Source organism: Drosophila takahashii, chromosome X (assembly GCF_030179915.1).
Source record: "Drosophila takahashii strain IR98-3 E-12201 chromosome X, DtakHiC1v2, whole genome shotgun sequence".
In the NCBI taxonomy this organism is placed as follows: Eukaryota; Metazoa; Arthropoda; class Insecta; order Diptera; family Drosophilidae; genus Drosophila; species Drosophila takahashii.
This window is the reverse complement of record NC_091683.1, coordinates 22,909,603-22,925,154: the sequence shown is the minus strand read 5'-3', so window position 1 is coordinate 22,925,154 and position 15,552 is coordinate 22,909,603. Positions and strand designations below refer to the sequence as shown.

At 38.6% G+C, this 15,552-nt stretch overlaps 4 protein-coding genes across 5 annotated transcripts; 2 read left to right on the top strand and 2 right to left on the bottom strand.

Annotated features, from left to right (window-relative positions):
• The first annotated feature begins 266 nt into the window (after positions 1 to 266).
• On the top strand, positions 267 to 4,934 carry LOC108058871 (solute carrier family 35 member E1 homolog). The gene is made up of 4 exons (XM_017143839.3): positions 267 to 800; positions 1,293 to 1,501; positions 1,571 to 1,696; positions 3,645 to 4,934. Exons 1-4 carry the CDS (start codon positions 470 to 472, stop codon positions 4,101 to 4,103), a joined length of 1,125 nt encoding a protein of 374 aa, XP_016999328.1. The 5' UTR covers positions 267 to 469; the 3' UTR covers positions 4,104 to 4,934.
• On the bottom strand, positions 4,399 to 6,805 carry LOC108058872 (uncharacterized). The gene is made up of 2 exons (XM_017143840.3): positions 6,006 to 6,805; positions 4,399 to 5,242 (listed from the first exon to the last, which is right to left on the bottom strand). The coding sequence occupies exons 1-2, from the start codon at positions 6,707 to 6,709 to the stop codon at positions 5,032 to 5,034; spliced, it is 915 nt and encodes a 304-aa protein (XP_016999329.2). The 5' UTR covers positions 6,710 to 6,805; the 3' UTR covers positions 4,399 to 5,031.
• A 1,368-nt stretch (positions 6,806 to 8,173) lies between these two features.
• Positions 8,174 to 10,481, top strand: tilB (touch insensitive larva B). Its single transcript, XM_017143837.3, has 4 exons — positions 8,174 to 8,321; positions 8,378 to 9,224; positions 10,025 to 10,237; positions 10,305 to 10,481. Exons 1-4 carry the CDS (start codon positions 8,234 to 8,236, stop codon positions 10,414 to 10,416), a joined length of 1,260 nt encoding a protein of 419 aa, XP_016999326.2. The 5' UTR covers positions 8,174 to 8,233; the 3' UTR covers positions 10,417 to 10,481.
• A 1,629-nt stretch (positions 10,482 to 12,110) lies between these two features.
• wap (DDB1 and CUL4 associated factor wap) lies at positions 12,111 to 15,061 on the bottom strand. Of its 2 annotated transcripts, none has more exons than XM_070218402.1 (5): positions 14,277 to 15,061; positions 14,009 to 14,221; positions 12,758 to 13,217; positions 12,513 to 12,694; positions 12,111 to 12,451 (listed from the first exon to the last, which is right to left on the bottom strand). In XM_070218402.1, the coding sequence occupies exons 2-5, from the start codon at positions 14,197 to 14,199 to the stop codon at positions 12,253 to 12,255; spliced, it is 1,032 nt and encodes a 343-aa protein (XP_070074503.1). In that variant the 5' UTR covers positions 14,200 to 14,221; positions 14,277 to 15,061; the 3' UTR covers positions 12,111 to 12,252. The 2 variants fall into 2 exon arrangements, with proteins under 2 accessions (XP_070074503.1, XP_016999327.1); XM_017143838.3 differs by having other exon boundaries at positions 14,009 to 14,201; positions 14,277 to 15,060.
• Positions 15,062 to 15,552: the final 491 nt, after the last annotated feature.

Sequence of the window (15,552 nt, the reverse complement as noted above, 5' to 3'; positions counted from 1 at the left end):
CGGAGTAATTAGGCCTTTAAAATACTTTTTGTATTGTTCTTATTTGTTTATAGCACCAATTCAACCAAAAAAAATCCAGTAAAATTTTATTATTAATCCCATTTCACAGTAGCTCTAATGAATGAGCAAAATTGTACTTTTTAGATTCAATTTTGCTTATTGCTCATCGGTCCAGGTGGTACCGTATTGAAGCATTTTAAAATACCAAAAAAATACCAAAAGTGGACATCACTATTATCGATAGGTCGCCTGCGACAATCGACTAGTACACGTAGAAAACAAACAGAACAGACGAGACAACGACGTTTAAAAGCACACCAGGCGCAATGCAATAAGCTCCGTGCGTCGGACAGTTAGCACATACCACTAGCACCAGGATCAGGCCTGCCACTTGCCACCGATCTGCGGCAGAATCGGCATCCGCTCCCGGACTTGAGCCACGCGAGCGCGGGCCCAACCCAGACGAATAATGCTGGGTGGGAAGCGGACGGGGTCGCGGCACATAGCCGTTGTGCTGCTGATGTGCCTCTTCTGGTACGTGATCTCCTCCAGCAACAATGTCATTGGCAAGATGGTCCTGAACGAGTTCCCCTTCCCGATGACTGTGACTCTGGTCCAGCTGTGCAGCATCACGCTGTACAGTGGGCCCTTCTTCAACCTGTGGCGCATCCGGAAGTATCAGGATATCCCGCGCCCCTACTACTACCGCCTGATTGTCCCGCTGGCGCTGGGCAAGCTCCTAGCCTCCGTCACCTCGCACATCTCGCTGTGGAAGGTGCCAGTTTCCTACGCGCACACGGGTGAGTTCGGTGCCCGTCACCCCGGTGTTCCACAACACGTCAGCAGTATCTGTCTGATGTGTCGAAGCGACAGTCTTGAAGAGACAAGATGATAACGAGTTGGTAACTGATATCTTGACACAGAAAGCAACTTTTCCTAAAATAGTTGTAATTAATTATGAAATTATCAAAACCATAGGTGTTAAATTTTGTTCCTACCTTTTTTTTTAGTTTAACATGTACTTAATAACATTTAAATTAATATTTAAAATTAATATTTAAGGGCATCCAAGAACTGATCAAGTTGTCAAATCGGATTTTGTTCCAGTATGATAAAGTTTCAATTTTAACAAAAGAGACTTTTAGTTTATTTATCGGTACTGCCGGTTTCAGCTCTAAGCGTCGTTTTGTGGCACCTCTGTACAGTTGAAAATACAAATAATAGCATTATTTTTTAAAAAAAGTTACGATAATTGATTTTTTATAAGAAGTTTCCTTTTCCCTCTCTTTTAGTCAAAGCCACAATGCCGCTATTCACCGTCGTCCTGACGCGCCTCTTTTTTGGTGAAAAACAACCGACGCTCGTGTACCTGAGTCTGCTGCCCATCATAACGGGTGTAGGCATTGCCACAGTCACGGAGATCTCCTTTGACATGATGGGCCTGATCAGCGCCCTCATCTCAACAATGGGCTTTTCCATGCAAAATATCTTCTCCAAGAAGGTAACGATTTCGAATGGCCTGGGTCTTAAGACATATCATCATTTCGTAACCACTTTTTTCGCCCGCCAGGTGCTTAAGGACACCAACATCCATCATTTACGGCTGCTGCATTTGCTTGGAAAGCTGTCACTGTTCATCTTCTTGCCCCTGTGGTTATACATGGATAGCTTAGCTGTATTCCGACACACGGCCATTGTAAGTACGGCACATAAATTAAAACTTGAGGCAATCGTATCTTTACAATTGTCTATTTTGATTTTAAAAAGTATTGGATAGGCTAAACCTTACAACTACAGAAAAAATGGGACAACTATGGAAAAGTCTTGTCTTGAATGTCTGATTTAATCATACCTAGATGCAAAACTAAGTCAAATGTAAAATTCTTAAAAAAACAAAAAAAAAATTCTAAATTTTACCGTACCAATTTATTGAATTTAACTTATCACGAGAAAAAGCTAACTTTTTCATTTGAAATGCATTTTTAAAATTAATTTTTTTTTTACAGACGGCCCAAGTAATAATATTACTTGAAATAAAATTTCATTTCATGGCATTTATTTACCCATATACTTAACCTATGTTCAAAAAGAATTCCTTTCCTCAAGACTGGATTAGGTATAAGCAGAAACTTAATTGTTTTATTTCAATTTCAACTATTGAAATTGGCCAACGTCCACGTTTTCATTTTATTTTTTTTATCACATGTAGTCGTTCTAACCAAATCTAAAAACACTTGTGTTTGTCTGTCTGTTTACTCAGTGTGTTTAAATATTTGAAGACAGTTTCAGCGCACAGCATAATAACATTTTTGTAGGTTTTTTTTCTTCGTCCTATTTTCAGACATGAATACAAAAATATGTAAGATCAAAGCACATTAATCAGAAAGTTTTTACTAAAATATATTAACTTATTTAATAATAAAAGAAGCCTTTAAGACACAGAAATTAAAACAATCAAGCCCTTTGCTCGATCATATGTATAATAGGTACTGAATAGACCGAAAAATACATGCTACAATTATAAGAAAAGAATTATAGGTATAAATATTGCCGCTTGTCAAAGCTGGCTTCCTTTTTGATGTTCGATTATTTCAAACTAGTTTCCCAATTGTTCCTATGGCAGCTATAAGGGAATGTTCTTAAATTTAAAATCCAAAAAGTTGATGACATTTTTTTAACATATTTCTGTTAAAGTCCGATGTTAAATTTCAAAACAAAACATGATATCAACTAAAACGCTATGGTGATGTACAAGACTTCAATAAAAATAAAATAAAAATAGAAATATAAATAAACAATAAAAAGGATAAAGAGATAAATTAAAAAAAACGGAAGCTAACATCGGCAAGCCGAATTCACCAATTTAAAATGTGACTATAGTAGTATAAATCAGGGACCGTAAATAATCATTATTTGAGATTTTTATTTTAAAAGGCCTACTGAGGTTTTTACAAGTTTTAATCAATTATTTAACTGGTTTTTATGCACTTTATAGGCATGAACAAATAACAATTAATTTGCTTTCCAGATTTGTTGAAATGCATATACTTTGTGGACAAGAGTAAAAAGAACGTTATTTTTGACGTTTAAAACAAAATATCACAGTAGTCTTTTTAAAATAAAAATCTCAAATAATGATTATTTACGGTCCCTGGTATAAATAGCAAATATGAATTGATTAACAACGTCAAACTTGGTCTTATCTGACCCTATTGTCCTTTGGGAGCTATAAGGTATAGGCTTTCGATCGGCAAGCGTTTTCCTATACCCAAATCAAGTTTTGAATAAAAAATATGATTTGAAAAGATTCGAGTCAATAGCTTTTAAAAAACAGCTTAGTTTTGAACGGTTTATCCGAGCTTTCCAATCGCAAACGATTTTACCCTGATTAAGATACATAAAAATTTATTTCCAATTTTTTAGGTTTAAAAGCAATGAGATTTTTTGATGACGTTGCAACGTTAAAAATATTTTTAAACAAACTAAAAAAAATGCATTAAATCGTTATTATTATTTTCGATTTAATTTTTAATTTTACTCAGTGATTAGTAATCACTGATTACAATTACTAATAATTGATAAAAACTAGGGAAAGCAAAATAAATCTGTACTCTAAATACACACGAAAACTTTCCATTTTGCAGAAAAACCTGGACTACCGGGTGATTGCCCTGCTTTTCGCCGACGGCGTTCTAAACTGGCTGCAGAACATCATCGCATTCAGCGTCTTGTCACTAGTCACTCCACTTACATATGCAGTGGCAAGCGCTTCGAAGCGGATCTTTGTGATCGCCGTATCGCTCCTGATTCTCGGCAATCCTGTTACGTGGGTCAACTGCCTTGGCATGACACTGGCGATTGTGGGCGTGCTGTGCTACAATCGCGCCAAACAAATCACCCGGGGCCGGGAGCAGCCAACACTTCCATTGTCGCAGAACAGTCATGTGAAGTACTCGCCGCTGGAGCAACAGACGGATCCGTATTACCGGGGATCGGTCAACGGAAAACTTTCCAATGGATTGCACAGGACGCCCGGAAACAGCCTGTTAGCGAACGGCAGCGGAATGCCAACCGGAACGGCTACGCGGCTGCTCTTTGTTTAGATTGTAGTTAGTGAATGTATCCAATAAGCGGGTTAGCTAAATAGTATTAACCCTCGACCACCACTACCCAATTCCCGACTCTCTCCCTTTCTCTCTTTATATATATATGTTCTATATATATATTGAATACGTTTGACAACTGAGGCACAACTCTAAATTTTATAATGTTAAGAATGAAGCCGGATTTTCTTTAGGTTTTCGATCATATTTGATGGAAGTGGAATTAAACTTTTCGAAAACTTCTGTGTTTCAAAAAAATACCTCTAAACACCACAGACCTAGTTCACAAACGACGTTTAAAACATAAAAGAATCCTTTTTTATTAGATTGAAAATAAAATAAGAAAACAAGGTCCATACGGTGCTAAAATAACATGGCTAATGATTAGTGGTTAGTACGTTTGCTGAAAGAGTGTCTTAATTCTAAAATCATATTTTTCCGGAATTTTTTGTACACCTCATACTTATGTAGGACTCGCAATGTATAACATTATGTAAGCTGTGACATTCTTTTAGTAATCAAACTCGAAAATGAAAAATTTCGATGTTGTGCCGGTTGAGTCAAAAGTGCGTAATATATGTATGTTTGTTCACCCAGAACGCATAGCAATGCTATAAACGTAATGTATTTTTGATATAGTTTCGTAGGCGAGCGGAGTGTGTAAATATTATAAGTAGTTCGAGTTCCCAATTTCCATATCCCCTCCCACCCGCTAGTTTCGAATTTGTTTTTGTATTTGATTAAGCCGTAAAGTGTATTCAGAAAGCGTTAGCGCATGTTGAACCAAAAAATAAAATTGTTGACAATGTACATAGGCAAAGCAAATGCAAATCACCGTGTGTGCTCCTTGACCTAACCTATTTATCGTATATCCAACTATCCAACAGAATGCCCAGCAGCGCCACCAGTTCAACGATGGATGGTGCTCCTACGCCGGATGGGGCACCAGCTTGATCCACTCGTTGATCACCTCTTTATGGTATCCGATCCGCTTTAGCAGTGCTTCCGATCGCCAGTTGGTGGACACAATCCAGGCTGTTAAGGTGACATCCTCGCCCCTGGCTATTCTTCGAGTCATCGCAGCGGCCAGAAGGCCACCAAGCCCTCTTCGCTCTGCCTTGGGCAACACTTTAAGCATGCTGGAAGCGTCAGAAATTCTATTATTGGGGGCTGTGATGTGATAAAAAGTTTTCGGTTTCGGGTTAGAACTCTTCGAATAAATTAATTTCAGATTCGGTAGCGTTAAGACTTGGTGCTTTTTTCTCGACCAATGTTCTTGAGTTAGTTATGAACCGTATTCGTTTACAGATTTTTTTGACAAATCAATTTAATTTTAAAAATCAATATTGAAAAACTAGACTTAATTAGTCAGGTAGTATTATTTCAAAATATATAGCAATATAATATAGTCGTCCGATTATTGTTAAATTTAATTCAAAATCCGGAAATATTAAAAAAAAGTCATATCCCAGAGTAGAAGAGAATACAATAAAAACCAACGGAGCTATATTTTCTTTCCAATTAATTTTCCGATCGTTCCTATGCCAGCTATATGATTTTAATAAAAACTAATAAATTAGAAATTCAGAATATTCATATGCAAAAAAAAACCGAAGATATAATTTTTATAAATTTATTTTTCCGGTCATTCCTATACAATATAGTTTTGTAACTGTAAAATAATGAAGACTTTTGGGAGAGTTTCAGCCCGATAGCCTTCACTGCGTTGCAAACTTCTGACTAAAATCATTATACCCTCTGCAAGGGTATACAAAACTATTATTAAAATGGGAAAAAAATGATTAAATGTTCGTTAATCAGTTTAGTTATTGTCACTGTTTACTTAAAAATAAAATTAAACATCTTAACAGAACACCTAAAATATATTTTCGGTATACGTACCCCAGCCCGGAGAAGTCGTTTTGGAAGATCCATGCAATCAATTCGCCGGTGTCACTTCGGCACACTCCCAAGGATTTGTTGAAGCGAATAAGGGCCCGAAGATAGGTCAGTGACCCCTCACCCTTGTTGGGCCAAGTTTCGTGCACCATAGCTGCATCCTCGTCCTGCAGTGGCCGGATGTCGAACTCGGATAGCAGCTCTGGAACCTCCACACTTAAGGCTCCCTCGTGCAGCAAAACCATTCCGAAACACTGACGCGGTTGCATGGAGGTGACACCACGTTTGACGGCCAACTCTTTGACCCGATCGCAAAATCCGAGATCCACGTTGGTCAGCAGGGCGCCCTGTGTCCATTCAATAAGTTGGGTTTGCTCTAGGCACTCCCACATCTCCCCAGCCTCATTCGGTTGCCAGCTGAAGAAGGAGACGCTCTGCACGATGTCGCGATGAAGACTTACATAGGTGCCCCACTTTCGGAAGTCCCCATTTCGATGGGTAAAGAATTGCTTCCTCATGGATATATAGTTTAGATCATCGCGCGGTATTTTAGCCTCATCCAACTGGCGATCCCACTTTCGCTGGTTATAGAGCAACAGGTAGTGGAAGTTCTGTACACCGTATTTAACTTTGTATAGATCGAGCAGTTCGTCTACTTCACTGTCGATAAGTGGCCGCAAAATATCACAGTCCTTATCGATGCCCATCGTCAAGCCCTATATGTATCTGTCTATCTGATTTGTGCTTTGTTTTATGTGCTTTCCGTCTGCCCGCTGCCCAATGACTGGCGAGCTGGCCGCAGTAACGTCGCTATTAATTCGCTAGTTCAACTACTTAATTTCAATTCAGCTGATTAGATTTCTCTCGTTCAGCCAGGGGCGAATTCACTAAGTGAAGGCAGCAAAGCAGGGGCGAAAAAAATAACAAATTTGATCTTTGGCTGTGTTTGCGCAGATGGGCGGTTCTTTTACAAACCGAACACCTTTTATTGGATCACATTTTTGATTTGCCTGAAACTTTTTTTACACGTACTATTCGGAAAAGAAGTAAAAACGTGTATCAGGATTTCACCGAAAAAATATTACCTTTTTAGTAAGAATTTTTTTAAGTTTGCCAAAAATTGTCAAATTTGAAAAAGTACCCTCATTGAAAATCTGTATCTCCGGTTATATGAATCCGATTGACTTCATGGCTTTTGCATTAATTCCTCTAAAACCTTTTCTTTCAAAATAAAATTACTAAAAAAATTTTTTTTTTTAATTTCTTAAAAATAAAAACAAATTAAGATTAAAAAAGTTTTTTAACCATTGCCCCCACAAAAAAAATGTTTAATACTTTCGCCATATTGTTAGTTACAATCGGTTTGCGTAAAAAGTTGAAGCCATTTTTAGTTTTTTAAATATCGAAATTTTTTAAACAAGGGCTCGGCTTTTTCTTATGAAAAAACATCGCAGCAAGTAGGGCTACTCTCTCACTTCAAATTTGTGGGGAACCCGTTTAAAATTTTTTTTTTTAAATCTTAAATTGTTTTTATTTTTAAAATATTAAAAACTCATTTAAAAAAAAAATTTTAAAGAAGAGGTTTTGGAGGAATTAATGCAATAGATAAGAATCAGATTACTACAACCGGAGATACAGATTTTCAATGAAAGGGTACTTTTTGGCAAACTAAAAAAATGCAAATGATCCTGATACACGTATTTACTTATTTTCTGAATAGTACACGATTTTTTGGCCAAATCCGTTCGGTTTGTAAAAGAACCGCCCATATACCCTTGCAGATCATTCCTATTAATTTACAAAAACATTAAATTTAGATTCACTTTCTTGTATGATAAAACAATCGAAATTTTAGCTGATTTCGTATTATTTGGACATTATTTTTTTGATCCTACCTATGGGAAATTTAATTCGAAATTTTGAAATGTTAAAGAAAAACTATATCCCAGTGAAAAAGAGAATGTAATAAAAATCAACAAAGATATTGATTAAAAAAACTTGCGCTGCGTAGGAAGCCCCAGAATATGTGTAGGAAATCCCAACCTTCTAGCTTTTGTAGTTTCCGAGATCTCAGCGTTCATACAGACAGACAGACGGACATGGACATGGCTAGATCGACTCGTCTATATACTTTATGGGGTCGGAAACGTCTCCTTCACTGCGTTGCAAACTTCTGACTGAAATCATTATACCCTCTGCAAGGGTATAAAAAAGTGGAACGGGATCTGAAAATGCCTAGCAACGTAGTTGCCTTCGCCCTTTGCGTTGGAAGTTGTTATTACTTTCCCTCACAGCACACACTCGTCAGCATGGTGCTCAGTAAGTAGTTAAAATTTGGGAAATGTTTCCTAATATCAGTTTTCATTATCTTCTAGTCACCGAAGAACTGGTTCGCAAGAAATCGGAGCACAATGAACGACTAATTAGCACTCTGGAAGAAATTTCCTTGCACCAGGAGGACATCGAGGTCATCGAACATATCCAGAACTGGTGTCGCGACCTCAAGATCCTACTCCTTCAATCCAATCTGATAGCGCGTCTGGAGAACTTGCATAAGCTGAAACGTTTGGAGTACCTCAATGTGGCCATCAATAATATTGAGAAGATTGAGAACCTGGAGGGGTGCGAGTCCCTCAATAAACTGGACCTAACTCTAAATTTTATAGGAGAACTAACTAGCTTGGAGTCGCTATGTGGCAATCACAATCTCCGCGAACTGGTGCTCATTGGTAATCCCTGTGTGGACTATCCACACTACAGGGACTACGTGGTAGCCACTTTGCCGCAATTGAATAGCTTGGATTGCGTAGAGATCACGCCTTCGGAACGTCTTCAAGCATTAAGGGAGTTATCAAAGAACCGGGCCATTATCGTCCAGAAGCAGGCGGATCAGGCTATAAAACGGGATGAGCAGCGTATCCGGGTGGCGGAGCAGCAGTCTGCCTTGGCGGAAAGTTGTGCCGGAATCGATGACGAAGAGGAGCGGATCAAGGCCTTCTGGCAGGCAAAGAGCGAGCACTGTCCAGAGATCCGTACGGAGATCGCCCGGCAGCATCGTTTGGGCCGGGAGCGGCACGAAACTAAGTCCCCGTTGGATCCTCCGAAGCAGATGCGCAATCTTTTTGCTCCCTGCGGCAGACCGTACAATCTGAACCAGGGCAAGCTGCCCTTTACCTTTCAGGATGAGGCCGATCATTACTTGCTCCAACTAGAGGTATACAGGTAAGTTAACTGAACACGAAAGGAAGCAAGCTTGCAGCTTCCGCCGTCATATCTCAAATTTCAACTGAATTTGTTCGGTAGAGATTTCGGTGAAATATATATACAAAGGCCATTCTCAGAAGATTTCGACCAAGCCAAAATGTTTAAAACTTGATAAAAACATATTTCTATATCATTTTGCACTGATATATAATTCTAGTTAGATGGATCCTCAACTTGAGTATCCTTGGATAATTTTTCAGGACAATAACTATAATATGGGCAAATAAGACTTTTCTTTAGTAATTGTTTACGTTACGGTTAACGAAAAACCAGCTAACAAAACGACGAAAAAAATTGAAGCGGGCGACATGTAGCGTGTGACAGTCACTTCAGTGCAAACAAAAAAATAACTACTCTATATCTTTTAAATTTTATAAAATTAACTGCATTGAAATATTCCTTCACGTTTCGCAACAAGTGAAAGTTGAGCTGGTAGTCAAAAAAGTCACTTCTATTTTTGTTTTTTATATATGTATCTTAAAAACGAATAATGGCCCAAAGTCTGCTATAGTCTATATTCTATTATAGTGCTCATGAAAAGCTTTAATTTGAGACTAGTGTGAAAAGAACACGTCCACTTTAATTAACTCAAGAGCCCAAAATGCTTTAGAAAACTCTACCGACCCAATCTGTAAATACATATATTCGTTCGTCTTTCTTTCTGTGGGGATTAAGCATGCAGATTCTTGGTATTCTTGGTGCTACATTCGCTTAAATATTATTTTCTTTATTATTAATATTAATATTAATATGTACAGATACCTGGATACCTCTCTAATTGATGTGGATGTACAGACCATGTACACTAGGGTCACCGTCAAGAAAAGGATTTTCCAGATCGCCTACAATGAGGAGGTTAAGCCGGATGAGTCCACTGTGCAGCGTTCCCAGATAACAGGTCATCTGATGGTCAAACTTAAAAAGCTGAAAGTCAACGAACTGCTAATCGCAACAAAGAGTACGGCTAAAAAGTAAGTGGGCTATTGATGCTCAAAAAATAAAATTAAAATTTTAATTATAATGTGCTCACTTCTCTAGGTATACCCGCTCTGATGACGGAAAAAATATCGAAAACCCAGGTGAAAAACTCCGTGGAGTCGTGGACATCAGTAACATTTGTCCGCCCGATGATCTTCCCGATTTAATTTGAGCCAGAGTTCATTATTTAAAAATGGTTTATTTAAATATTTGTCTGTTTTGGTTTGTTTTTTCCAACTCGTCATCGTTTTTTTTGTTTGTTGTTTGGTTTTTGTGATCCATCCATTGATCAATCAATTAGCTTCTTAGTAACCTCTTCAGCCCGATCGGATGTCTATATATACGCGCTTGTGATTGTGTAAGTGTGTGTGTGTACATATACATTACATATATAAATGTAGTTACATGGCCATATAACGTAAATCGAGTAATGCAATAAAGAGCACAAACTAAGAAAAATGAACTGTATCATATTATAACTTCGTTTTCGATTATTTCTGTTAGGGAAACCGTGTAATGCCAAATCAATGAAATTGTCTCTGATTGATGGCTACAAACGTACAAAATATCAAAAGGATTCAATTCGATTCGATTTTAGTTTCTTACTTTTCTGTGGCAAACCAATGGGGAGTATTTCGATTTGGGGGAGGTGTTTATTTAAGAGTTCAGGGGCCTCTTAAACGGCTATACAAAATCAGGGCAGGGCCTAAGTCTTGTTCAAAAGTTTTACGGCTTCTGACTGTTGATTTTTTGTTGTTTAAAAGTTGCCTTTCATGCTGTATTTACAATACATGATAATCGGTATTATCGGTACTGCTATCGCTTTCTGTATACATATCTATATATATATATAAGTTAGTTGTGAAATTGCTATAAATTACAAGATACATAAAAAAATTTATTCGATTTTATCTGGAAAAGTCCTGTGGAAAGTATGGGATGTGGTTGGGATTATTTATGGAGAGTCCTGGCTTATCTGAAATGATCATAGTTTGTTTTTGTTTCGTTTGTTAAATGGATATAGCAACAATCTTGTATTCTCTCTCGCTCATATATTTCGGTATTTGTTTTTGCTTTTGCTTTTAGTTTGTATCTTTAAATAGTATTGTATTCTAGCTGTGTTGTGTGCATTTTTCTTCAGTTTCTTTTTGCTTCGGTTTTTTCTGTAATTTATGTAAGTATTTCCACTTATTTATTTAATTAATTTCGTATTTTGTTTCTTTTGCATTTGCTTAAGTCCATGGTTTTGTTTTTCTTTATCTCTTGCTTTTGTTGGTTTTCTGTTTTTGGTTCTCATACAAAAATTGAACGAAGTAAAAATATTTCGAAAAAGCGTTGTTACTCTATACTTTATTCGCCTTTCATTTTCTCTGTGTATTGCTGTGGCTGCTGTTTTTGCTGTTTTGGCCAGACTCAAATCTTGGTTAACAACATTCATGGTTGAAAAAACGAGGTAGGACATTGTTTTTTTTTTAAATGTTTTTTTCTTTCTTGTTTCTCTCCGTTCTACATGGGTTTGTATAATCAAGAATTAAATTAAATAAAGCGCCTCAAATCGATTGGGGTTTGCAGGGGGTCGGGCGGTCTTGTCAAGTGTGAAATAAACTACAAATAGAAATACATATTTTGGTTATACCTTATAGACATGACTTACATACTTGTATAATCAACTAATCTAATAATTCTAAAATACATGCTCTGTCTCCTTCGTTTTCCCTTATATTTCTCGCTCTCGCTCTCTCCCAAGCCCTTTCTCTTTCACTTTCAGTTATTCTTTCTCCTTCTCTCGCGGCAGACAATAAAATTAAACAAACGGCGGAAGCGTTTTGACAGAACCGATTCAACTTAAGCTCACTCCTTTCCGCCTCCAAGTTTCCAACAGCAAATGTGTGTGTTTTTGTGGGTGGTGTGTGTTTTGTCTGACTTTTCTGTTTTTTTTTTTGACTGTGCGTTGTTCAGCAATTGCAAACAGGTGCTATAGCCAGGGACCAGACCAAAAAATTGACTCTTAGACCCGCAGAATCTCGCACGCTTTGTTGTAGCAAATGGCTATCCAGTCGGGCTGTGTGGCGCCCCACTGGATCTGATTGACTTCGCCCTCGGCAGCTGTATAGGCTAAAATTGGATCCTCTATTGCGCGTGGCATTTGTTGTATATCCCAGATCAGTGCTTGGTGATCATCACCGGCAGTGCAGATGTGACAGGAACTAGAATACAAAATGCAATGAATATTTGAGACACAATATGTAAAGTTCACGGGAAACTCACCTATGCGGCGCCCACGCAATACCGTTGACGCACGCTCTGTGATTGCTCAGTCTTGCAACGGGTGTACAAGGAACACGAACATCTAAAATTATAACTTCGCACGAGTCCATGGCAACGGTGGCTAAATAGTTCGGGTCCTGTTTGTTCCAGGCCAAGCGCAGCAGCGCCGTGTGGGCAGGATCCTGAAATGGTTACGTCAATAAATGTATGTATGTAAATGTTTCATTCCTTGCAATCTAACCCACCTCATAGATAATGGTCGAGTGCTCCAAATGCCGCAAATCAAACATGCGCACCGATCCGTCCGCTCCCACCGAGGCGAACATGTCCCGACCACCGCCTGCCCGCGAAAAGGCAATGTCGTAGACCTCCTTGTCGTGGGCAATCAGTTGCGTCTTCACGTGCCCCGCCACATAGACGCGGGCGTGCGGCTGTCCGGTCTCCAGTCCCCAGATAGTGCAAGTGGTGTCTATAGAGGAGGTGCCCACAAGATTGGGATCTACCTCGTTCCAATCAAACGAGGTAAGCGGGGCGCAGAAGTCGCTGTTCTTGTTGTTATTCAGCACGCATTCGAGCCGTGTGTCCGGCTCGCCGGCACGCCACACCCGCAGATAGTCGCCGCTGGTTGCCAGCAGATCCGGATAGACGCCTTTGGAGTCCGGTATCCACATAATCTTGGTTGTCGGATATGGATGGTCAAAGGTGCTAGTGGGAAAAAACAAGCAAAGGGGAATTACGGGAAATGTTTAGGTACATGGAATACATTTACAAAATGTTTATATTTTCAACAAACTAGTCTCATTAAAATACAATCAAGCTCGATAATTACAGACTTTGATTCTGTGATTTATAGTTGGAATTAATGAAGAAAATCTGCTTGTCATTTAGTACATACTTCTTATTTAAAATATAAGTTAGTTAGATGTCCAATTTACACTGCTTTTGCTTGCTTTTGAGTTTTTTTAACAAAATTATATTAATCCAAAATATTAAATTAGTTTTTATACAAGAGTATGTTACATTTTGACGATTTTTTCAACGGTGGATAGCTGTTTTAAGTATTTTTTTAAGTTTATGAAACAAATGGACATTTGTTTATACCAGGGACCGTAAATAACAGTTATTTGTGATTTTTATTTAAAAAAAACTACTGTGATATTTGGTTTTAAACATCAAAAATAACGTTCTTTTTACTCTTGTCCACAAAGTAGATGCATTTCAACAAATCTGGAAAGCAAATTAACTGTTATTTGTTCATGTCTATAAAGTGCATAAAAACCAGTTAAATTGTTGATTAAAACTTGTACAAATCTCAGTAGGCCTTTTAAAATAAAAATCACAAATAACTGTTATTTACGGTCCCTGGTTTATACTTATACTAAAATAATTAGTAAATAAATTTTGAGTTTGTTGTTGGTGATGGCTATCAAACTTTTACAGAGCGTAAAGTTGGATAAGAAAAAAATCATAGTTTTCACTGGAGTCTACTAGTCTACCTTTTAGCACTAAATTCGCTGGTGTCCTCGTCCAGGCTGATGATCTGCACCTTGTTGTTGTACTCCTCGATGAAGCTGCCCAGTGCGAGTCGGAATCGCTTGTCCGGCCGGACACTCCAGTTCATGGAGTACAGTGGCCATGGTGCGAGATATTTATAGATCTCCTTGCGCTTACCGGCGGTCGATGACATAACTGTGGATTAGGGAAAGGATCTGTTTGAGGATCTGAGTAGAGAACTGGGATTCGGAATCCGGATTGAGAACCAACCTGAACACTGTGATGGGATACCCAGACCAAGGCGAAGATTTAGACTTGGATGATGAGGTGCTGTTAAGTTTCCTCAAGGCCGTTTTTCTGGTGGGTGGTTGTGGGTGGCTGGCTGAATGACGACGACCCCGTTGATGATGATAATAATGATGATAGTGAGTGATAATGATGACCACCTTAGAGCAGCGGACAACTCAACAAAACGTCATGGAATGGAAAACAAAGGTCTTCGCTGGCCACTCGCATTTGCACACTCTACCGGCAGGCTTTACTTTTGGCTTATCCTGTAGCTTAGCCTTTTTCCGAAATTCACTTCATTTTTTGTGCCCTGGCAGTGCTGCCAGCTTGGCCGTTTTCCGGCTAGAATCCGCCTTTCGCCGGCGCTTTTCCGCCCAAGTTGGAGGCTGGAGAACACAGATCGGACTATCCGCAGTGTACCCAATAAACAGGGCGTGCAAATCAATCTAGCGGCGTGCACATCTCGGCCGCAATGCGTCCGTTCGGCGAGGAAATTAATATGTTCCCGGCACTCCGGAAAAGTTGGCAACACTAAAACGTAATGCGACGCGACAATTCGTTTGTGCGGCCTTTGCATTCGCAATCTGCGTCGGCTTTACCTATTGGTATTGGCAAACGACGGGCCAAACGCAATTCGCTGGGGCGGCACAAAGGCGGTAAACGGCGTTGCGCGGAATTTGTGATCGAAGAACTTTTAACAGAATCTTTTCGCAAGAATTTTCACACACAAAAACTAGAGCTGGTAGCTGTGAAGCAATCGATGCCACTATCGACAGTATCGATATTTTTAGACTTCTCGTCGTCGAAATTTGTTTTGAAAATGAATGGGGTATTCCCTATCTGCTTACATCCTTACATCCCTCTTATTATTTTAAACATTCTAAAACCCTCTTTACACAACCACCAAGCGGATTTTTGTTCACATGGAAAATAGCTAATGCAAAAACAACTGATCGGAGACGTGTAAACTTTATTTTCCTGAAAATGAAAAGGATTACAAAATTTGAATCACCAACGATTCTTTGTTTGGTTGATATCCCCATTGAATTGCCCATATCATTTCTTAAAATAGCATTTTGGGAGATGGATGTGCCTTCAAATTATTATTTTGGGAAAATTACAGAACGAGTGTAAATGTATATAATATTTTGGTGTGATGGTTGCCAGGTCTTGCCATTCCCCTAAAAAAAACATAACAAAGTCTCTTTTTATACCCGTTACTCGAAGAATAAAAGCGTATATTGTATTCAAACATGTT

Coding starts and splice junctions, on each gene's coding strand:
- wap (XM_070218402.1), bottom strand. CDS start 14,199: ATGTCATCGACCGCCGGTAAGCGCAAGGAGATCTATAAATATCTCGCA. Junction 12,695..12,757: donor ACTCGACCATTATCTATGAG/GTGGGTTAGATT, acceptor TAACCATTTCAG/GATCCTGCCCACACGGCGCT. Junction 12,452..12,512: donor ATTGCGTGGGCGCCGCATAG/GTGAGTTTCCCG, acceptor TTTGTATTCTAG/TTCCTGTCACATCTGCACTG.
- LOC108058872 (XM_017143840.3), bottom strand. CDS start 6,709: ATGGGCATCGATAAGGACTGTGATATTTTGCGGCCACTTATCGACAGT. Junction 5,243..6,005: donor AACGACTTCTCCGGGCTGGG/GTACGTATACCG, acceptor TGACGCTTCCAG/CATGCTTAAAGTGTTGCCCA.
- tilB (XM_017143837.3), top strand. CDS start 8,234: ATGCCTAGCAACGTAGTTGCCTTCGCCCTTTGCGTTGGAAGTTGTTAT. Junction 8,322..8,377: donor ACTCGTCAGCATGGTGCTCA/GTAAGTAGTTAA, acceptor ATTATCTTCTAG/TCACCGAAGAACTGGTTCGC. Junction 10,238..10,304: donor ACAAAGAGTACGGCTAAAAA/GTAAGTGGGCTA, acceptor TCACTTCTCTAG/GTATACCCGCTCTGATGACG.
- LOC108058871 (XM_017143839.3), top strand. CDS start 470: ATGCTGGGTGGGAAGCGGACGGGGTCGCGGCACATAGCCGTTGTGCTG. Junction 801..1,292: donor AGTTTCCTACGCGCACACGG/GTGAGTTCGGTG, acceptor CCTCTCTTTTAG/TCAAAGCCACAATGCCGCTA. Junction 1,697..3,644: donor TATTCCGACACACGGCCATT/GTAAGTACGGCA, acceptor TCCATTTTGCAG/AAAAACCTGGACTACCGGGT.